Source organism: Oenanthe melanoleuca, chromosome 2, assembly GCF_029582105.1.
Source record: "Oenanthe melanoleuca isolate GR-GAL-2019-014 chromosome 2, OMel1.0, whole genome shotgun sequence".
Classification (NCBI taxonomy): Eukaryota; Metazoa; Chordata; class Aves; order Passeriformes; family Muscicapidae; genus Oenanthe; species Oenanthe melanoleuca.
This window is the reverse complement of record NC_079335.1, coordinates 132614922-132638440: the sequence shown is the minus strand read 5'-3', so window position 1 is coordinate 132638440 and position 23519 is coordinate 132614922. Positions and strand designations below refer to the sequence as shown.

The following is a 23519-nucleotide window of genomic DNA, read 5'->3' as shown; positions in this document are numbered from 1 at the left end:
AGCTTTTCAACCCTTTACTGCCCATGAGGAACCTGGCAGACATATCTGGCAAAGCTTAGCTAAACTTAATTTTGACACAAGTGCTTTTCCTGTGGTCACTTCGTCAGACACTGAATTTTCAATAACTGACACAACAGAATCTCTCTTAGTGTACTGGGATGATCTAGTTATCAGTAGACACAATTTCTTTAAAATGTGATTATCTTTAGTTTAACCTGTCATATCAGTTGTGATGGATCTGCCATTAATTTCTGCCTTTTTCCCCTCTTTTTTTGCCAACGTTAAGTGGCTAAAAGCCAAGGTAAGAAGTGTTATTTCTCCTTTGACCCACAGTGCCTCGTGACTGATAGTAGAGGCTGCAGAGCCATTAAAACTGAAAACTAGTGCTCTCTTACACTCTCTTCTGCTTTCCATAGGATATTTAGATTAAACATGCTATACTATTTTTTTTTCATTTACAGCATTTAGTGTGTCAATATATCTGTGATACATTGACATCCGCATTTATATATAGATACATTAATTTCTCTAACACATATAGTGCTTTGCTCTGAATTCAGTAGATGCCTTGACTCCCTTCACTTACATTTTTTGCAGGAGACTTCCCAGACAACCTGAATGACTCTGCTAGTCAAATAGCAGGGGCAGATTGAGAAATTCTGGGCCATGCTGGCTGTATTGTACTGTCAGTGTTAAAAGTTTGATTTAAATTATTAACATCTGAATGGCAATGAATACAAATGTGGCTTCCCTTTAAGGAAAAAAATGATAGAAGACATTTGTGCATGAACCTGTCAATTGCTTACCTTTCTGATGTCTGTTGTTAATTAATAATGAAAATAACATTAAGCTTGTGTTTAGACTTTGTATTTACTGGTGTCTGTCTCGTGTAGCTGAAAACTTGCTGTTTGACAGCTGTCTGGGAATTCTCACTTCATATTCTTACACTTAAAAAAAAAAAAAGAAGCTGTCAGTAATAGAGCTGCTCTGTTATAAAAATAAAATCATGTTTTCCCTTATTTCAGCATGGAAATAACCAGCCTGCAAGAACTGGCACCTTGTCAAGAACAAATCCGCCTACACAAAAACCACCAAGTCCTCCCATGTCAGGCCGGGGAACTCTGGGGTAAGAATGGACTGTCTGGTCCCTCCTGTGAAATAGAAATTTTTAATTGCACTAGTGTTGATGTTTCTTAAATTAATGGATAGATGGCAATTCTGGTTGCCTTTAGTAAAAAAAAAATCACAACAACCTTTTCTGTATGAGCCCCTTCAGCTGCAATGGCTTGTTTTCAGGATGACTGAAATAATTTTTCTTTTCATATATTAATAATAATATAGGTAAATGAGGAGGCTATTGTTATTTCTGACTTTTGGGGACAGAAATAAATCTTAGTTTTCACTTCGGTGGGGGAAAGGCTTTACGAGTAAAGTTCTTGTCTACTAATTTCTTAATATTAGAAGAACTATAAATGACTGTTCATGTCATAGTTGTTGCATTATCCAAGCAAAATTTATGACATCGGGAACACAGAGACAGCATTGATTCTTGCTGGCTTGTGCATTTTTATTTTTATACTTAAATGAGAAAGGATTTTGCTATTCCCAAGTCCCACTGTGAGCAGAGTTCCCTGCATCTATTTTGCTGCTGTGGACCTGTGGGGGAGTGAAATCTGCTTATCTTGGTGTGCCAGCAAGTAATTGTTGCTGGAGACCAAAACATTAATACTTGAGAAGCTCAGTGCATGTGCCATATGGTTTTGTCTCTTCAGCTGTGCAACATCTTCCAAAAGGCATCATAAATGACCTTCTACTTATTTGTCACACTCAACCCTCATACTGTGGAGGACTGAGGCAATGTAAAGCTGGCTGGCATGGTTGTGTTGGTTTCAGGTGTGTTGTCTTGGAGAGTCAAGAAGTTGGAAAAATGGGGAATAATGAGATGGAACAGGGTAGAGATCAAGAGCAGTGATCAAGGAAAATTAGAAGCAGCAACTCCTTTTGTTGAAGACTCAGTGATTTTTAATCCCTATTTGATGCTTTGGTGGTAGTGTTTGCTGCATATTCCACAGAGAAATTAACCTAGAGGTTTCCTCAGCATGTTTTCTGAAAATTCCCATTACTCAAGGGCATGAAATCAGTATTCCAATTGTGTCTCTTATCCCAGCTGAGAGAGTTGTTTATCAGCCCTGGGAACCTGGGTAGCACTTTGATATTCTCTTGGATGCTTGCTAGTGAAACAGCAGCGTTGATGTACTGGTGAGCTGCCTCTCTCAATACTCCCCCCTGAACGAGCCAGAGCTGTTTGGTTGCCTTGGCTAATGCCTGATAAGGATTAATCAGCTGAATGTCATTTCCAGATGAGCTTGACAAGTGGCAGCAGTTGGCTGAGGGGGAGGAATAATGTGGGTTTGTAAGAGAGATTTCTATCTGCCCTTCTTGTTCAGGAAGTACAGCTCTTGTCTTGAGCAGCCGTGTTCTGCCAAGGCATGAAATATCACAGGCATGACTTACCCTAATTTATGCAGAAAAATCGCCAGAAACCGCAAGGATGCTACTCTTCTCCCTTTGATCCAGAAAACAGAGATAAGTATGTAAAACCAGAATGAGCTTTGTGTGTAACATCAGCCTTTAAGTAGGTGCTGCCTGTTGTGCAGCTTATCCCTCTGGGCAGGACTATCTAAAGGAATGTGGTGGGGAGGGAGCCCTGCATGGAAATCACGAAGAGTGAAGTAAGCAGGGGTCTCTTAACAGAACCAGGGGGAGATTGTAGAAATCATTGGGTGCTCAGGTTGAAAGTACCATGGAAGAATAGGTGAGTTGCTGGAGCTGGATGTGGTGGGAGTAGTTGAAGTCATTCCTTGAGGGTCCTGGAGCAAAGCAAGGCCCTGGTGCTCTCTGTAGCTTTCCCTGGTGGCAAGGGCTCCCAGGATCACCCTGAAACATTGGAGGACAGTGAGGTGGGAATTTCTGAGCAGTGTCAGGAAACAGTGTTCTTGTCTTTCATCTATAATAATTTATTATCAAAACGTCTCAAGAAAGAAGTGGAAATACTGTAACTGTTTTCAGATACTGTGGTGTTTGTAAATTAGCTTGTCTTTATGAAGAACTCTAGATGATTTTAATATGCAAGGTGTCACCACTTGTAGATCTGCCAAAAGAGATCAGTTGTGGAAAAAAGAAGAAATTTTGTATTCCCTGCTGTAAGCAATAGAGATCTAAAGACTACCAAATAAAAATGATAAGCAGGGCAGACTGTTAATGTGCTTCCAACTGAAATAACCTTGAAAAGTAAGTTCAGTACTGTTGCTTTTCATAATGTAGAAAGAAAGTTTCTTAAAATATCAGGGAGTGTGTAACTTAGCAGCTCAGTTTTAACCAGTAATTGAACAAATTATTAAATGTCAGTAGTTCAGTATTTTTGGTTTTGATTAGCTCTGGTGCATTGCCAAATTCTGTGTTTTGCAGTGGATCTGTTAGTTATTGGTGAGAACAGAAGAGCTCTGCGATTCAGTACAATAAATGCACTGTTCTTATAGCTGTAAAGGGGTCTGGTAAATAGATCTCAAAAGATCCATGTTACATTTCTGACATTTCTTAGCAGTCTGCTAAGTTGGAATTCTCTGGGCTTCACTTTCTTGGCCCACAAAATGGAGACAATGAAGCTTATCTATGAGGCACTTTCAGATATGCTTATGAGAGATGAGATTTCTTGATTACTGTGTAAGGCAGTGCTCCCAGGAAGAGCACTGGTGATTGCAAATGTCACTTGTTCTGTGAATCTTGATTCAGCCTTGCTGATGTCTTAATTAAATGAATACCTTTAGCCAAGAATACTTTGGAAAGGATTCTGATGGGAAGGGAAGGAGGGGGCAGGAAAGAGGAGATTGGTGCAATGGAAATTTGTCATGTGCTGACAGGTAACTCAGAATGTTATACAGATGTAGCTATTGTATGTTAGGTTGCTCAAATAATGTATTTTGGATGCTTGGTTTAGTTTAGGCTTTTTTGACCAGATTATGTGCTGTAGGCCAACTTGTATGGATATGTCTATGTAAGAGTACTTTGGGCTGTTGACTGTGAGCTGTCTATCCTGCCCATTGGAATTGTAATATACTGCAGTATGGGTCACTGCAGTGATCTTTAATGAAAAATTTAGAAAACAAATGGATTTGCAACTTCACTTATTTATCCTTTTAATCTTCTGATCCTTTATTATTTTGTCTTCAAATCTTTTTTTCCTTGACCAGACGGAATACTCCTTACAAAACCCTGGAGCCAGTCAAACCACCAACAGTCCCGAATGATTACATGACCAGCCCTGCCAGGCTGGGCAGTCAGCACAGTCCAGGAAGGACAGCTTCCTTGAACCAGAGACCACGAACACACAGGTAGGGTCTTTTCCCACATAACTTTTCCTGCTTGGCAAGCCAGTGCTTAATAAAGTCACAGAAAAGCCTTGAAGCTTTGTGCTACTCAGCTTTTTGTTGAAAGGCAAGAAGGTGAGTTATTCCACCACTGCATCAACAGAACCTTACTGCATTGCTGACTTCACTAAGTACCTTCATATTCTGAGTGTAGCTTTTTAAAACTTCTTGTTCTTGAATTGCAAGGCTAAATGTTTCTCTGAGTCTCTTGAGCGAGTTCTTTTTTTCAGTTTGATTTTTATCACAAGCTTCAAACTGCAGGGAAAAAACAGATGAAAGAATTCAGTGTAGTTAGAAGTAAAAGGTTAGCTTGTTTTTTAGAGAGCTTCTTCCTTAATATTATTCTTTTTTTAAAAAACTCCCTGTAGGCAGTTAAAGATGGTAGGTCACTAACAGAGATTGAGAGAGTATTTTAGACACAGTTGGTGATGAAATACTGTCAGAATTAAGTAACTTCTAAATGTCACTGCATGAGGATCTTGTTAGTCTGTTTAGCTGGCTACTGTGAATGCTTCTTACTCCTGTCTCACAGGATCTTCTTTTATGTAGGCTGCAGTTAGAAATTCAGCTGCAACCATGGTGACAAGATCAAGGTCTTCAGCAGACAGAGCACTAATTTTGAAGGAATTATCTTGGCTTCGATTTCAGATCACTGATTTTCTTTTTTGTAATGTTATTTTCTAAAGATAGATACTTGAATAATTTGCACTTGACTCTTGACTGGTTTATAGTTATCCAGGAGTGGTAAATAAACTAGAACTTCACTGAGTACTCTTAATTAATGTGGATGAACTAAAGTGAAGTTGTGGCTTCAAAACATCTTACCTGCTTAGTTTCTTTTACATTATCCATTTAATGCATATAAATTCAAGGCTTGAACTAAAGGAGTGCTCTTAGATAAGAATAAGGGCAGATTCTACCTGAACTTTGATTCTTTTTAGTTCCCTCTAAGAAAACAAATGTTATGGCATCCGAAGGCACGTGTAGAAATGTCATCCAGTAGTTCATTATGTTTTGCATTTCTGGCTTCTGATTTGCATATCATATAGCATTTTGAGCTGGTTGTACTGTTACCTTTCAGACTGTCTTAGAAACAAACTTCTCTTACATAAAAGGTGTGTGCATGGGTTGTGGGGAGTGTTAGATACACAGAAAATTAGGCACACCACTCCCCAAACCCCACCCCAGGTGGTTTATCATGTCTATTCTCAGTTGAAAACTTAACAATCTAAACTTACACTCTGAATAGAGGAAATGTTCCTTCATCTGACAGCATAATTAATCCTAAATAATTATTTAGTATTTAGCCATGAAGTCTTACAGCCCCAGCGTACTACTTTCATTTATTACAAGGCCCCTGAACTACTCCTGCAGTTGTTACCCCATTGCCTAGAACTTGCATGGTTGATTACTTTTTTATTTTTTGAAGCATTTAATTGCACATTTTATTCATAGTGATGTTTATCAGCTTAGCTAATTCCATTTATTAGGAATGTAATGCATCCAGACGTGATTATCTGTATGCAGTTGTAGGCAAAGACAGAGGCATTTAATAGGGAGTTTTTCAACAGTCTGTAATTGAGTTAGGCTGGCCAAGCTCACACAAGAAGTGTGACTGTTGATATGCTTTTGTAGGTGATGCTGTGCTAATATTATGTTGTTGTTCTGCAGTGGCAGTAGTGGGGGAAGTGGCAGTCGAGAGAACAGTGGCAGCAGCAGTATTGGCATTCCCATTGCCGTGCCTACCCCGTCACCGCCGACCATCGGGCCAGGTAGGTGGGACTGCTTGTTACTTCTTTGTGTTTGCACTAAACATGGTGGGGTAGAAACTGTCCTGAAGCACAGGAAATCACTTGATAGTGCTGAGTGATGTCTGAAGTTTTAATCCTTTACCAAGAGTAGTTGTAGGACAGTCAGTTACTGAATAATGGATGGTTAAAATACCTTTGCTGGCCCGTGTTTTTAAAAGAAAATCAAGGGTGTACAAGGGGAGTAAAAGACATGAATCCTTTTAAAGCATAACTGTAATTTTGAATGTGTCTACAATTTGGCATTTCTGGATGCCCTGAGAGCAGCAGCAACTATCTACATGTTTAATGGGAAAGATTGGCTTCTGAAATACTGTGCTAACTTTGCCATCTGTGGTGAAAGAATCATGAGGGATTTCTCAGCGTTGGAGGCACATTCCCCCGTGTTTAAGAATGAGTAGGGTCCTTCTTCATTATTATCTTAGTAATAAACCAGCCCAGTCACTTATTTAACTGTTTTGCAAGCCCATAACACATAAGAAAACACTGGAATTTTGGTGTAATGTTATTTTGGTATTGCAGGGATTTCTCTGTTTCTTGGATGACAAGTCTTTTCTTTCTTATATACATGTAGGCTTCATTTTCCAGGACCTTTTCTGGTCCTGCAGTGGTACAAATAGGCATGAAATCTTAGTATCATCTGGCATCCCATAGAAGTCAATGATAATAAAGATCGATATGTACAGAACCCTGGATAGGATCAGGGTCTGAATTGGTATTAGTTAACTCAAGTTGAATTTTCATATTTGTTTGGGAAGCCTGTCAAGTGCCTGTATCTTTTTTTAACTTTTAATTATGGCCTAATTAGGAATATAAACTATTTTATTAGCACACATTTCTGTTCCTCCTGGAGCCCCGCCAGCACCACCACTGCCTCCACCTCTTCCGATGGGCAGTCTGATAGGTGAGACTTGTCACTGCTGAAGTGATTGCAGTCATGCTGCATAATCAATAATCATCTCTTCCTAATGAACTTAGTGAGGGTGTTTTTTCTTCTATAGTGGGACCTATGTGATTTGATTACAAAAATCAGTTCTGGGATTTTTTTGTTTTTTTTTCAACAAATCTAATCTCCACTAATTTCCTGTGGTTAAAGCCTCTGAAGCTAAATGCACTAGGTACAGAGAAAAGGCTGCTAGTTGCTTGAAGTCTTCTCCCAATCAAGCTAAGATCCAATTAATCTGATTTATAAGATCTCAGAATCAGCTTGAATATTGGTATTAGGCTGTGTAACTCCTACAGAAACAAGTCACAGCACTTGCACTGAAGCTTAGAAATGGTGGCTTGTATGTAGGGCAATGTGTGTGTTGTATTCCATGGCCATAAAGTGCCTGGAAAGCACAAATGTCTGTCACAGTGGCTTGGCTTTGATTCCATAATGCTGCAGGCAGGTGTCCAACTGGAAGACTTGAGGATGTGAACTAACAGTTCTTGAGAAATTGCTTCAAGCATTACATGCAGCAGTTAGGGTGGGATCTAAAAGTAGTACTTTTCAAAATAGACAGGAAAAAATACCCCACCCTTTCCTTTCACAGGCTGATGATAAAAATAATTGATTGAGTTATGAAACTAGCTTTGGAGGCTTTGACCCATGTAACCCTTTGCACTCTCCCTTACTGAAATGTTAAGTGAAAGTAACTTTGGACAGCATTACAGGACTGCAAACTTCTGACTGCTTGCTGCTTGTGTCTTATATAATTACATGATGTCTGTATATAGAAGCACAAAACATTTTATTGCAAACTAGTTTTTGCATTTAAGAATTGCATTAATTCATGCAATTACAGCACTTGAGATTCATTAGTTTGCAAGGTGTGATTTTCTGTCTGTCAGAGGTTAATCTGAAAGAGAAAAACGGTTTTGTTAACCTTGAAATTTGTGCAGCAAGTAGGTGGAAGGTAAATATGGGTTTATCATGAAGAATGAATGACATCTTTGTCAGCTGGCATTGGTGATTTTGATTTGTTAGTACAACTTCCATCAATATAAAAGCACAACCAGCAAATACGAATGATAAATGTACCAAGTATCTGAAGCTCATGACATTTGTTTCACTGTTTTGTGTTGTTTTTTAGTAGATTGAAGGCACGTTCAGCTTTGGAATGGAAATAATTTGTTTTGAGCAGAATGTGGATTTTTTTTCTGTGTGCTTTTTTGATAAAGGGTATTATTGCATGTAGTATAATTGAGATACACTTAAGAGTTGGAAGAGTTGGATTCAATTTTCCGGTCCAATCCAGTCTCTCAAAGTACTCTCAGCATTTCTCAATGCCCTTTATATGAGTGTTGGTTTATGTTCTGTGTGTTTTTTCTCATTATTGATTGTAACGGGGATGTTTGTATTTCTGTTAAGTGCTTGTTACTGACCTTAAATTATTGGAGAACTGTAATCAAGTATTTTCCATGTTCTGGATTTTTTCTCTTTTCTGCATTCTATCCCAAGTAATGCTCTGCTTAAGTCTTTTCCTTGGTTCCTCTGGCTAATGCTTTTCAGCTGCTCCTGGTTCAGCTCCTGGTTCCCAGTATGGCACAATGACCAGGCAAATCTCGCGACACAACTCTACCACTTCTTCAGCATCTTCTGGTGGATACAGACGGAATCCTTCTGTGACTGCCCCATTTTCTGCTCAACCTCATGTTAATGGCGGGCCTCTTTATTCTCAAAATTCAAGTAAGCTGCTGAGCTCTGAAATCACAAGCTGTTTTGAGCAAAATGATTGTAAAAGCATGCATGGCATTTTAATTCATTTATGAAAAGCATCAATGAGATAACTGCTTTCTTTCCTGAAATAGAAGGAAAAACAAACAAGAAAAACCATATTGAAATTGCACAGTGATTGCACTATATGCAATTATACTGTTTTCCTCCCTGACTTGTTTACTGTTACTCATGACAAGAAATTAAGATTGCCTGTCTAATTATAGGCACATTATACTTGGCACTTCAGGTGTGCTTGGAGAACATAAACTAAACCCAGGGTTTTTTGCAGGAGACCTAATGCGATTGTAGTACAGTCCCCCACTATTTGGATAGTGGCAAAAGAATAGTATCTGAGCACAGTGCTCAAGTTCCTGTCACACAGTTCCTCCCTGTTTCTGTCTCTTTCTTAAATCCTTTCCTGATTCCAACTTCTCCTTTGTTCTTGGCTGTTAAAAAGCTCAGTCTCTCTCTTTTAGAAGACAACTGCTCTGTGCTTTCACACTAGTAGGAATACAGAAGGAGATGAATGAGGAAAGGGATAGATGCCATGGGCAGGTGAGCAGGTTTTCGTCAGCAGCCTCCTGCCTGCCTACCCCAAAAGGGCAAACAAGGTTCACTGCAGAAAGATCTGCAAAATAAGGATCTTGGCTGCTGGTAGGAAGCTCTATCAGGAAACTTCTTCCTTGTCCTTTCCATAAATTTTGATGAAATACACATTGAGGAGTGGTAGTTGTGTAATGCTTTTTTCTCAGTAGTGTTCAGAATGCCAAGTCTTTAAACTTCAGAGGAATATTTCTTTTGAAAAGAAATGTTGATGTTTGGGTTCAAGATCTCTTCAGACCAGTGTTTGCTGTTGTGTTCTTACTCTTAAGAAAAGAATGCTTTTAAAATAGTTGAGACACTGAAGAGTTTTCTGAGTAGTTTAGAAGTATTACATTAGTCAGAAAGGATTTTTATGTGAAGACACAGTATCTATCTTTTCTTTTTTTCCAAACCTGATTTTCCTTCTATTCTTGCTCACCCATACTAGCATTTCATTTCCCTCCACATTCTTATTCCTCCAAATTAATTCACCATAACAACAGAAACTCTCTCCTGCTTGAGCAGTTGACTTCCATTAAATAAACAGGATTTTACTTCTGGGAATGGTTCAGTTGTCTTAAATGCTGTGCACACCACTGTTTCTGAATGTTTACATTTGTCCAAAGCAATTTTTTGCTCAAATGCAGGTGCTGTTTCTTAATCTAGCCTCTCTGGTGTTTTCAAAATACTGATGATCAGCATTTTTTAAACAGTATTTTGATGGGTGTGTTTTGCTACTTGAAACTGTTTTCCTCTGTTTCTGTAACTGGTGATTATTTTTTAGTGCTACTGTCTTGACATTAAACCCAGGTCCCATGTTTCCTTAAGGTTCTACTTTTCATGCTAACAAATGCTTTGGTTTTTCTTAGATGTTTCCTTCAATTTTGTGAGACACTGTTTGTTCTCCTGCTTTTATTGATCATTTATCCCATACAATTTATTTGATTATTGGTTTTGTAATGAACTAAATGCTACATTTTAATTCATCAAACATTAATCTTAGTTACAGCTTTATTTAAAACTGTTGCTTACTTGGAAGAACAGAACCTCTTTCAAATTTGGTTCCAACTGGATTATTACCCTGCTGAATTCCTACCTTCACAGGAATTTCTTTGCTCCAATGCAAGAGAAATTCCACTGAGAAGGGGCACAGTATAAACAAATGAGTTGATGTTTTGTTGAGTTTCTGGGTGGGGTTTTATATTATGCTTTTCATTCCCTACACTTAGCAGGGAGATGTCCTGCCAGAGCTGATAGTTTGAGTGGCTTGCCCTGCTGCTCCCATTCCTCTTCCCTACCTGTGCAGGGAAGAGTTGAACATCTGGGCTGTCAGCCCAGTGCCTCTGAGCAGGGATGTGGTCGTGTCTCACTACTCACCAGATAGGCACATACTCTGAGAAGAAGAGCTTGCAAGGGCTTCCTGAGGAGCTCTGCACACTCCTGTACCCACTCAAAGCTGTTGAAGCCTTTGCCAGCCTTTTAGGCTGCTGAGTGCCCTCTCACCACAGAAGACTTAGCAAAGCTCCACTTTGCTCTAGACCCATCTATTTTTTCTACCAGCAAGCAGCAAGGTCCCTTTTTTTGAGAAAAACAAAAATGTAAGCTAGCTGACTGCCCCTGTCCCAGCAGAGCGCAGTGATGGAGGTGCTCTCTGTGTGAATGTGAAGTATTGATGCTGAAGCACTGTGCCCCTTGCAAAAGTTGTTTTTGCTCTGTGTCAGTGCTGCTTTGCTGCACTTGATGTGGCACTCCACTTTGATTTTAGAGGAGTCCAGAATCCTGCGAAACATCACCTCTATTTCTAGTAGCTCACTTTGAAAAGGTAACTGCTAAATTGAGTAATCCTTACTTAGCAGCCAGACAAAAGCTCAATTTTATGTGCTCCCCAGGTGAAGCACACAAAATGTGTGACAGAGCAGAACCTTGGCACGCACCCTGTGAGCTCCCAGACACGCAGCCTGCACTCGGCTGTTACCTGGCTGACCACGGGCATGCTGTGCTTTTGATCTTCCAGTGGCTAACCACGAATTCAGCCTTGTTGGAAACACAAGCTTGAAGAAGGTTCTTGTGTGTGTGTGTGTGTTCTTGTTGTTCTTTACATACTTTGTTTTGTGGTCCTCGTTACTGACGGCTGCTTTTGTTTGTTCCCCCTTTTTTTTTTCCTTTGTCCATTTGACTTTCCCCATATGGTGTGTGTGTTGCTACCAGTTTCTATTGCTCCACCCCCTCCCCCTATGCCTCAGTTGACTCCACAGATACCTCTCACAGGCTTCGTGGCCAGGGTGCAGGAAAACAGTAAGTTTGGACAAGCTGAGCTGTTAAAGGGTAGAGCCTACTCTCTTCTAGCGTGCATGGCTGGCAAGTCAGACTCTATTTTGTTTCCTTTTCCAGAAGCTAATACCATCTTGCATTCTAGTGTCAATATGCTATTGGAGCTGAAGGGCACACTCTTCAATATTTTATAACACGTGCATGATTATTACTGACTCATTTAAGTTCTGAACTGCAAATTTATTACAGAAGTACAGTGTGAAATGTGGCATATGTTTGGTGCAAATATAAAATTGTATTTTAATTGAAAATACCAATTTCATGTTGAATCACCCTGCCTTTTTCACTAGAAACAATTGATTAGTTTGTATTAGAAAGACTTATGTAGACTGTCAGAACGTGTAATGTGTAACCATTGATCCCAATACTGTAGCATTTTTCAGGAAGCTGTACAGTCAATTGAAAACACTTAGTCTTAAGATCTAATGCATTACAAAGGAGCTTGTAAGGCATCTCTCCTCTCGGCAGCCTTTCATTCTCCATTTCTTTGTGCTCTCCTATTTCCCTGCTGAGCTTCTTGCAGCATAGCTCTGCTTGTTAGGTTTGTGACAGGTGGTCTCTAGCTGTGCTGTGTTTATACTGGTAACTCTGCTTCTGCCATTACTGCTTGATTCCCTTCAGGTGAGTGTTCCTGTCTCAAGTGCTAGTGCAGATGTAAAGTCATGTTCCTGATCTGGAGTTTTCCTTTCCTGTAGGAGTTTGTTGCAGTTCTGTAAACAGCAGACTAAATGTGATGTAAATAGAGGATGAAGTAAATTAAAAATGTTTTTAAAGTGATTGGGAACAACTTTGAGATTTGGTAGGGTTTCAGGGGCTGCTACTACACAGTTGGCTATATAGCTGCAGCTTCATTTAGGAACCCCAGGTCTGAGTAGTGCTGCTCTTCTGCTTCCCATTAGAGCTTTTAAGTGGTCGTATTCTGAGTATTCCCCATGAAATTGAAGACATCTCTCTGGTTCTCTTTCAAAAAGAAGGTATTTTGGTGTTGTGCTAGGTAAACAGTAAGAATCACAGTGATGTAGAATAGTGTGCTACGAAATTGTGTTGACAACCTTTCCAAAATATTAAGTGTAGAAGTAAACCTGCTGAAGATGAAGGTTACAGAATGTCTTCACTTGCAGATAAACTTGAGAAAATTGACACCTGCTTCTGAATTGTTCCAAGTATTGTCCTCCTGGAGATAACACAGCCCCTGGGAGAGCGGAGGTGAAAGGCACAGACTGACTTGTGCGTGCAACAGCAAAATGCAAGCTGACTTGTGAATGAGATGGCAGAAAACAGCTGAAGCTTGAAATCTGGTCATAGGAATTGTTCTTTATTTTCTTTCTTTTAATATTTCCTTGGGTTGGAAAGTTATATAACGAGTATGGCTTGGAGCTGCTGCTGCCTCATTCTGGAGGCAGGGGTGCGTGTGGCAGCCTGTGCAAACGCTCAGCAAAACTGGCTGCAGAGGCTGTTGTTGAGTTTTGGCATTGTGTGCTAGACTTGCATTGGCCTCATTTTCTGCAAGAAGGCTCTGGTGTTAGGGAGACGTGGGTAGACTTCTCTTTTCCTTATCATTGAGATCTGCAGGTTTGGAAAGCAACAGCCTCTGCTTGTGGACTTCTTTCAGAGGACAAGGACAGAAAGGGCTTAGAAACTATGCAACGCCTTTTCTTTTTCTCCTGCGTCCAAACTGTGGCCATCTCCTCCAGAGAGGTTTTCCAGTATGTCTGGTGCTCAGGGACAGCTGATTTAAGTGGCTGTACTTTCACACCCAGTCCTTTCAAAAGGAGTTTGCTGGTCCCCATTTAAAGAACAAGGGTGGGAATACATACAAGAGATCTCAGTTTGGAGCTATATAAATACTCATTCCTTTACCCTTTCTCATTTGAAGTGGCTTTTTGCATGTTCTATTCCCATTCCCCTAGGAGAAGTGATGCTATCCTAGAGTCTGGCTAAGTTTAGAACCAGGAAAAGCCTAGATTAAAGTCTAAGAGGCGAGGGGATACTTCAATGGAGTGGCACTTGTCTAATTTTTTGTTCCTTTCTCTCTCTTTGTTTAAATGTGAAGTTGAATTGTTTTAAATGTTTCCCATAAAGCTTGCAGTTCCTGCACTACATCTTAGTTAGAATATGTCTTGGTGCTTTCACACTTGCATTTCCTGCTCTTTCTCTTTCTTTTCAAATATTCAGCTTTGCTTTTGAATAAATATAATGGTTTTTTGTATTTTTAATTTTTTTTAAAAAATTTCCTAAGGTAAGGATTTCTCAAGATCTCAAATGATTGTTATTTCAACTCTGTTTCTTTTTCCTGGCTGCAGACAGAAATTAAGGGGAGCAATACATCTGTAGAAGATGTGCTAAACTGCAGCACAAAACCAGTCCATTCATAAACGGTGTTGTCATGTGTCTGTGGTGGATTAATGAAGCCTGTCTGTGAGTGCTATTCAGTAACAAGCAGGACGTAGCATTCACTCTGCCAAAGACTTTGTTAGTCTGTCTCCAAGTGACATAAATGGGCTTCTGTATGGGAGAGGAATCACTAATACAGGGGCAGCCAGTCTTATTGATGGAGGGAGCTGTGCGGTGTTCAGCTCAGCTGGTCAAGTTGAAGAGGAGCTGGACTTGCAGGTAAAGAATTGGCCCTTCAAGAGAAGGGAGCAGGCTGATGCCTGGGCTGAGGCAGCCCCTGCCCCAGCAGCTCCTGCCCCTTTTTGCCCCTGGCAGCAGGTGCCAGACCTGTCCCAGTGCAGCCAGTGTGACCCAGACAGGACATGGGAGCTGTGCCCATGGGTTGGGGCATGGGGCTGAAGAGCAAAGGTTAAGTTACCGCTAGAGCAGTGATCAGCCAAAAGTAAAAAGTGTTCAAGCAAACAAAAACCCTGCTTCTAATCTCCAGTGCCATTGTAACTATCAGTAGGTAAAGCTTCATTCAGTGCAGTGTTGTTCTTTCTCTGTTGCTTGGCTTTTCAGAATTTGTGTGCTGGAGCTGCACATTCTGGAGCCTGATGCCTTGTTCCATCAAACCCTGCCTAGAGCAGTGGTTTTCAGCCTGTGTTTTCAGTGTGCACAATCCCAGATCTCTTGAAAATGAATTTGTGTTGCTATGAAACCAAGTTGATGTTAGCAACAGTAGCTTCCTTTCAGTTACTTGTGGCTTCGTAGTGCTTACACCAGGTCCATGTGTAGTGGCCCACGTCTCCCTAGGAATAGGATAAAGTGACTTGATGTCCTGCATCTGAGTATGCCATCTCTCTATTTCACTGCCAGCTGCTGTCAGCATTTCTGGAAAATAATTTAATGAACTGATTTAAAAAGTGATTTGTACCATAATGCCTTTCTCTTTTTCCCTTTTCCAAAGCAACTTGTAATTGTGCTGATAGGAGAATCTCAGGGCAGGGATTTGACATTCTGGATTATACATTTAATTCCTTGAGCACTTTTTCTCTAAGAGCAGCAGCTGCCTGTTGTAGTTTTCTATTTATTAATTGATTCCTGGATGTGTGCACAACACAAGCTGGTCTGCAGGATAAGGATCTGTACAAAGCTTTCCTTCTGCAGAAGGATTACTTGGCTTCCTCTTACCTGGTTACATCTTAAAACAGAAAGAAACTAGTATTTATTATCTACACCAGATCTTTTTGTTCCCTAATGAAGAGAGGGAGAAGGAATCCAAGGAAGCAGTGTTCAGAAGTAAATTGAAGTGACTGTTACAGACAGAGGATTTGTTAAAAACCAATCAGGCTGCTGGCCCAGTCAGAGGGCTGTTGCTGCCTGGCTCAGAGGGTGCCACTCGGAGTCCTCCATAGCTAACGCTGCAGCGCATGGACATTGGAGCAGAAGCTTTCCTCTCTGCTGATGTTCAGCTTATGCCCCGCAGCATGTGCTTTGACTCTAGTAGCATTTACACATAGATTTGACCACTAATAACAAATATAGCTGTGTGTTGTAGTTGTTAATACAAAGCCTCTGTTTCTAATCAGTGCATGGTATTATAGTGCATGCTGTGTGTGTTGTCCCCCCCAGCCCTTCTATTTACAGTGTACAGCCTCAGGTTTGTTTGCATCTCCACTGCCTGATTTAAGAAAAAACAATAATCTCCAAATGTTTCCAGTTGCTGATAGCCCGACTCCTCCCCCGCCACCGCCTCCCGACGAGATGCCGATGTTTGATGACTCTCCTCCTCCTCCACCCCCACCCCCCGTGGATTATGAGGATGAGGAGGCTGCTGTTGTGCAGTACAGTGATCCCTATGCAGATGGAGATCCTGCTTGGGCACCTAAAAACTACATAGAGAAAGGTAAGAGAAGTGTTCAGCTGTGTTAGTGCAGTATCAAGGCTTAATGGTGTTTGAAGGGAATGAAGGACTTAGCATGGGTCAGATGAAAACAGTCATTGTCCCTCCTAAATCAGAACTCAAACTATGCTTTCCTTAGTTTGTGTCTACACCTAATATGGTAAAGCATAATCCTTCTTAGGACAAATTATAAAATACCTTCAAGCATTCTGGAATGGATGAAAAAGCAAGCTTCTTCATGAGAAGCAGATGTAAATTGCATGGCTTTCATCTTTGAGCTGGACTTTCTGTACATACCTCAGGATTGCTGGGCAGTTATCTACAAACTGTTGCAAAACGGACAGGAATTCCAAGCTGTATTTATCTCATCAAACTAGGTTACAGGAGTGGATTATTAGACTTTGAACTATAAAATGTGTTGAAGCCTCTCTGGAGATTTATCAGTGACTCCAGATCAGCAGACTGTGAACTGTGCTTAGGTATGAGGTCATGTAGTATACATCTCTTCCCATAAATAATGGACAAGCAGCTATCCCACCTGTGGAGTTGTCTGTGTTGTGGCACTGACCATTTTGTCAGCAGCAGTGCTGCCAGTTTTCTCATGAGCTGGCTGGTGCTGCAGCGAGTGTGAAATGGGGCCAGGTACCCATGATGTTTGTGGCAGAGCTTTTGTGTTCCATCTCACTCAAGCTGGACTCTGTGCAGGACATACCCATGGGATGAAAATAACTGATGCAGCACATCATTGCTAGGCATTAAGGCATCAGCTGAGAATATATGTAGGTAAACCAGTGGATTCTTGGAATTCATAAAGCTGATCAATTGCATAAATCCATATTAACTTTTGAAGGGTAAAGCTGTGATGTCTGAAATCTGTATATACGCAGTGGTAGTTTTTAACTCCAGTATTGGTGGTGGCAACATTCTCTCCTTGGGGAAGTCTCTGCTTTGTTAATGGCACACAGCAGGTTGGAGGTGGTAAGAGTAAAGTATTCACCAAGCAGATACTGAAAATAACGGGTGTTGCATCTTCAGGAGCTTTCCTGCTTGAACTCAATGCAGCTCCTTGAAAAGTAATGCTAGAACTCCTTATGACGTAAAAGCTCTGTAGGAAAGACCATTGATTTGTGTGCAATGGCTTTAGCAGTGATGTGCAAGGCCACACTGAGGTGCCAACAGGGGCCTCAGTGGAATGATTTTAGTAAAATGTTTTAACTGTGTTCTAATCAAGAGATTCATTATAAAGGGATCCAGATGCTTTTGAGGTAGTCTGGTCAGAAATGGGTACCACACAAGTCAGTTATTCCCTAACTCAGCTTTTAAGTGTCTTTTACTGTGTCACAGTTGGAGGTACTTCTCTGTCAGCAGCTTAACTGAGTGTTCAGTGTAGTCACCACCCACTTCTTAGTGCTAGCTAAGGTTGCAAGGAAAGTGAAACTCCGTTTTCTGGACTTATTGTTCAACAGGAAAAGCATGTGAATTCATTACTGAAAATCCCACGATAGCAAACTAATCTTTTAACATTTTCTGAAGTACAATTGTTTTTTAATACTGTTGCTATTAATAAAATGCTAAATGTGTCCCTGTTTATTCCACAGTTGTTGCTATATATGACTATACAAAGGACAAAGACGATGAGCTGTCGTTTATGGAGGGTGCAATCATTTATGTGATAAAGAAGAACGATGATGGCTGGTATGAAGGAGTTTGCAATCGAGTAACTGGCTTGTTTCCTGGGAATTACGTTGAATCAATCATGCACTATGCTGATTAAAATCCTTTGCTTTTCAAAGTTTGGTCTTGTATTCAAGTCATACCATGATTATTTACAAAGGGTGACTAAAAGCTAACAGAATTGTCTTAATATACTTTCAAAAAATTGTGCCCATTCCTTCAGGCCATACTGTTTTAATGGTATGATTGAATGTCCATCTCTTAAGTCTCTGGGGACAGTATGTCTTACCTGATGACAATTTGTAAAAGAAGCAACTGTCTATAACTGGTTATACTTATTTACTTATGCATTGTTAATTTTATGACCAGCCTAAATATTATGGGGAAGTAGGGTATAATATTTAATGAACCATGATCAGATTGTGCCATTACATTTTTCAGTACAGCATGGTAACTAACACTACGTTAGACTAACATATTAAAACCTGGATGAAAAGTTTAATGTTAGTGCTGGTCATATTACTTTTTGTTTAGACTCTTTGCTCATTCTTGAACTATATTTGTTTAAAGCATGCATACAAACTTATGTATTGAAATATACTTTTTTAAAAATCCAAGATGCTTCCAATTGTTGTAATCTTTACCTGGAGTATTCTCACTAAAGTCTATTACAATGAGTTGTTTGGGTCTAAGGTGTCCATGTGATTCAAAAAATGGGTGGTCTTATGTATGTGTAATTTGTACCCAAGTTTTTTTAATGAGTAAATTTACATTATGAATTTTTCCATTCATAAATATATAAGTGAACCAAAGGTCTTGTCCATTACTTTGTTGGTTGGCTTGACAAAGAAGTTTGGAATGCTAACGTAGCAAAATCATGGCTGTGTTATCCCAGGCAATGTACTAAAAAGCAAATGTTTGTAACATGACTTTATCACTGACAGAGGGCAAATAAATTAGATCTGAAACCTGAATTACACACTTATACATACTCTTAAAAGTTCTTTTCTGCCAACACTTAATTTTAGTGAAGGTTCTTGACTGAAATCTAGTTACCTGGATGCATTAAGTTGGACACCATCTGTAGCTGACAGTTCTGTGTGGGAACTCTGGCTCTGGGAACTGCCCCATGGAGCAGAGGGAGCAGGAGCAGGCTGTCCTCCTGACAGCACCCAGGGGAACACATGTGACAGGAACTTGGCCATTGTTAGGGATCACAGGCAGAGATAGCCAGAGAGGGTGTGTTCCCTGCTCTACAGATTCTGTGGCTGAAATGGCCTGAAAAGGAATGTGGTAGTACTGGGTAATTACTGTGAGAGGAATGTCTGGGACTTCAAAGGCAGCTTCTAGGGTGCTACAGAGGATATTCTATAAATGAGTGATGGAAAGTGATGGAGTTGCAGGTTTGGCTGGTGAATCATTCATTTTTAGTGTGAGTTAGAAATACTGAGCCTTTCATTTTCTAAGTAAAAACATTCTTTAGGCAGCAATCTCAAATGCTGCATCATGTTAACTGCTAGTAGGTAGCCACCAATGGCATGAATTGGTGTATTTTTGTACTCATTAATTTATATAACCAATTAAAATCCACATGTTGTCTTTCAGAGTAAACCAGTATCTCTACATACAATTCCAGGTGCTTCTGTTAAACAGCCAGGGAAGCATCCAAACCATCTCTCTTCACAGGAGTTTACCAACTCCTGTACATGCATGTTGTTTATTAATGTAAACAAGTGAAATTTGGAACAACTTCAGTTTTCATACACTGATTTATATTTATTCTCATTGTGGCCTTTGTGCATCAACATGTAAACATCTTCCCCATCCCCCACAATCAATAGCCCCTGCTAAAACAATTGTACAGCACAGTTTGATTTGCTCTGAATTGCATGGCTTCCTGCAGTAAAACACTTTAAACTTCTGTTTTTAAAAAAAAGTAGAACTTAAAAAAAAAAAAAAAGTTTTTTTTCTAAAAAAATATTTTTTGGTAGCTTGTGTTGGAAGCAAATAACTTTTGAAATGAATTCAGGCACAGTCTGGTAAGTAGCTGCCAGAAGGAGAGGAAGGAGCTGTCTCACTTGTCTCGCATGAGAACCATCTCGGTCAGGTGCACGAGCGCCTCTCTCTCGGGGGACGGCCGCAGCTTGCGGATCTCGCGCGTGGCCGCGTGGCAGTAGCGCTGGGCGAGGTAGGTCGTCTGCTGCACACCATCACTCTGATGGAGGAGACAGAGAGAGGAAACAGAACCCATCAGCCTTCTCCTGCCTCTTCCCATCACAGAGGGAGGTTTTAAGGTCAGTGAGTACCCTAACACCATCATATTCAGGAAAGGAAGAGGATTCATTCTGTACTCAGGGAAGCCCAAGTACTAAAACTCATGCATGCTAAATATAAGTGTACTTACAAAACAGCACTGGAATTAATAACAAACTAGAAATTAATGGTTTACCCCTTCCTCTCCTGCCCTAAATAAAGATGTACAAAACCCTCATGCTATTCTGAAAAAGAGGTATTAATTTTGCTCAAGTCTTTTTAGACCAGAGTCAGTTAAAACTGGTATGGGGTGTGCACTGAGGTTACAAGACTGACTGGTAACTATGTGCCACTTATACCAGTTGTTGAATACAGCTGTGCCTCAGCTGAAGGAACTGAGTCCATGTACAAGATTTTTACTTATGCAGATTTTATGTTATTAGAGGGGAAAAAAGAAAAAGAGTTCTTTGGTATTTAGCATTTCTACTAAAACGCTGCCAGTAGGTGAGCTGAGGAGTTCTGACTTGACATTGTACATTGCATGCTACTCAGCAGGTATTTGACAATGCAGCCTTGCTAGTTTACTTGAGAGACAATGAATTTCAGACTGAGCAGCAGGGAGTGCAGAAATATTTGCTATCATTCTTACCTGCAACACATATTTCCGTGCACGTTCAACATCTCCTGGCTTACTGAATCTCCTCATTATCATAGCATTCATTTCTGGAAACTAAGCACAAAGGGAGAAGGGTTTGTATTTGCTTTTAAGTTGTTTTCCATGTAGCTGCCTGCCATGCTAAGGTCAGAATGACACCCTCTTCCCCTGTCACTGTTGTTGCTGCAGATGTAGTTTAAGGTTCGTACTTGCAGTCTGCACAGAACTACAATATAGCAGAGCTCAAACATTTAAAACTTAAACCATCTGGCTCTGCTGGCTGTAGCCAGTTGGTAGCAGAAGTCAGCACCTGCCATTTTATAATAATCTGCATCAGATTTTGTATCACAGATGATGCTTAGAAGAAGCATCCTAGAAGAAGCACCTCTGGCCCCCACATGTACAAAAGAACCTAGGGATGTTTGCTGTTGCAATATGGCACAGTTCAATTTGTAAACCACCCCCCCCCCCCCATGGTAACACTGGCTGTTACATTGTCTTATGTTTTCTACTGTGCTGGTATTTTATATACGCAGATTTTTATTTTTTTTTAAATAAGAGAAAAATGACAACTCTAAGGTATCTCGTTTTCAGAAACGTAGCATTTGTAGTTAGCACTGCATGCTTAATTCCCTACAATCAAGCAGGTAACTACAGTCAATTGTTTTGAGAAAAATCACATCACATAGCTAAATATGCAGCCTCTTTCTTCAGACAGCTTAGAAACAGAAAAACCTACTGCTTAACAAAATACAGCCACAACTCAAGGCAGCTACTCTACAGAATAATTCTTTTTAAGGGAAAGAGCTGTTTGTTCATCTTGCCTGAAAGGATTAGAGTCAAAGATGGTATTATTGCCATACACTTGTAAACAATGAATTGCTTTCCTTGCACACCTTTAGTCCTGCAACTGCAGCTTTACAACCTTGTTCAGGTACAAACATGTAGCACCCCTCAGTGCTGTGACATTTTCCTATTACTCATACATAGTCTTGAAGATGCATTCAGAAGTTCAGTGGTGACTCACACTTTATCTAAAAAAGAAAGTAATGGCTTTTTCTAGATCCTAGCTTCCTTCCCAGGTAGTGACAATTTAATTGCGGTGTTCATGCAATCAGTTTTCACATTATTCATATTTACAGTTATATAGGATGCATATGGGATCACTTTTTATATTTATGCACTAAAGGACATGAAAATCCCCAAACTTGTAAGGCAGAGCTGTTATTAGGAACTCTGCATATTTAGTGGGCAGCACATCAGCATTTAACAGGAATGCTTATAATAAAAATAAACCTTCATTCTTCAGCTGTGCTCATTTAAGAGGAGCTTTAGAATTAGCATCCACCAGCATTAAAAATTTAATGGGGTGGTTTCTATTTTTTACCCAAGTTTAAATACTTAATAAATAGATTTTATATCAAGGTAAACATTTTTTTCTTCTTAATATTCTAATGCACAAGTGTGTATTTCAGAGGGCGGGAAAAGGCATCTGTCACTGAAGATCCAGAGCAGATTAAAAACTAATCAATGTTTGTCAGGAAGACAACTTGAGGAGTACCAGCTACATGAAAGGATAGCAGCAATACTAATCTGAAAAGACAGCCTATAATTAATAATTACACTTTGGACTGTCTTCAAGTCCTGTCTCATGAGTTTTTTTTCTCAGATACAAATATATGAAATATCTTTTCGTAGCATCACAATTTAATGTCTCCACATTTTTTAGCTTTGTCTATGTATCAGTTAAGTCTGTAGTGCTGTTCTTCCAGTTTCTTAAAAACAGCAGGACATTTTCAGCAAGGAAGCCTTAATGCAGAAAACTTTATAAGATGATCAAGTTATCTTTCAATGCAAAAATATACGTTTCCTATCTATCAAAGATATAAATTTGGAAAAGCATTTTAAAGTGACCTACAAAGAACAAGATTTTAAAATAGGAGTGACAGATTTTCTTTTCTTGTATTTCTATATTATGAACTAATTTATCTTGTAAAGCTAATTAAAAGAGTCAGAGAGAGAGAGAGAGACAACCCAAACAAATTAAAAAAAAGAATAGTTTTAATTTAAAAATTGGAATATTCAACACCCACAAGACAGTCAATGTCACACATTCTCTGCCAAAACTGGGTATTTGCAACATGCCTTGTTTCCTTTTGTACATGGCTTTGGCACACACAAACAGTTCTACAGCTCCATCCTCCCTCTCTACCTGAGTGCCTCACTGTTTTTTGGACAGCTCCAATTGCTGGTGACACAATTCTGAAACAATGATTCAAGAACATGCTTGTGAATCCCCCAGATGAGTATGGGGAGACACTGAGGACAGGGAAAAGGTTGTTCCCAATATGCATTCATCTGCTTTGTCAGTTGGCTGACACTCTGTGCTTCCTTGTCTTTTCTGAGCTACAGATCCTTGTAAATGCCCAAAGGATAGGGAAGCAAACAATGTGCATGCTCCACCTCCCCCCCAGCTGGCTCTTTTAGAGGTGGAAGTAAATGTCAAAGTTGTTGGGTTTTTTTAAATGATTTAGAACTTCTCCCATGTCAAGCTCCAAGCAACTCCACTGAGAGATCATAGACAAGAGCTCTGCTGGAACTAATTGTGCCAGTTTTTGTATCACACTGTGAAGCCTGGTAGGAAGGACTGCTTTTTAAGTCCCAAATCTGCTTGCCTCTGGTAAACAAGACACTGGAGCAAGAAATTAAACCAGTTTCTTTCCTGTTTATGGATTAGCACCAATTTTAATGTTTTTTTCCATGCTGTTCACACTTCTGTTTTCATTCTGCTCCTTCAAATAATTTTTAA

At 39.9% G+C, this 23519-nt stretch overlaps 2 protein-coding genes across 16 annotated transcripts in view; one reads left to right on the top strand and one right to left on the bottom strand.

Annotated features, from left to right (window-relative positions):
• Positions 1 to 18479, top strand: part of ABI1 (abl interactor 1) — a 77839-nt gene extending 59360 nt beyond the window's left edge. Inside the window, exons 4-12 of one of the 15 annotated variants that reach the window (XM_056483290.1) lie at positions 287 to 301; positions 1026 to 1126; positions 4251 to 4391; positions 6099 to 6199; positions 7065 to 7139; positions 8730 to 8906; positions 11727 to 11813; positions 15946 to 16131; positions 17727 to 18479. In XM_056483290.1, coding sequence (XP_056339265.1) covers positions 287 to 301; positions 1026 to 1126; positions 4251 to 4391; positions 6099 to 6199; positions 7065 to 7139; positions 8730 to 8906; positions 11727 to 11813; positions 15946 to 16131; positions 17727 to 17902 — 1059 coding nt within the window. In that variant the 3' untranslated portion in view covers positions 17903 to 18479. The remainder of the gene's footprint in view (positions 1 to 286; positions 302 to 1025; positions 1127 to 4250; positions 4392 to 6098; positions 6200 to 7064; positions 7140 to 8729; positions 8907 to 11726; positions 11814 to 15945; positions 16132 to 17726) is intronic. The other 14 variants (XM_056483291.1, XM_056483292.1, XM_056483298.1 and 11 more) reach the window with 14 other exon arrangements.
• A 998-nt stretch (positions 18480 to 19477) lies between these two features.
• The window catches only part of PDSS1 (decaprenyl diphosphate synthase subunit 1), a 21195-nt gene continuing 17153 nt past the window's right edge, over positions 19478 to 23519 (bottom strand). The window contains exons 10-11 of the mRNA XM_056483307.1: positions 20705 to 20785; positions 19478 to 20017 (exon numbers count right to left, since the gene is read on the bottom strand). Coding sequence (XP_056339282.1) covers positions 19877 to 20017; positions 20705 to 20785 — 222 coding nt within the window. The 3' untranslated portion in view covers positions 19478 to 19876. The remainder of the gene's footprint in view (positions 20018 to 20704; positions 20786 to 23519) is intronic.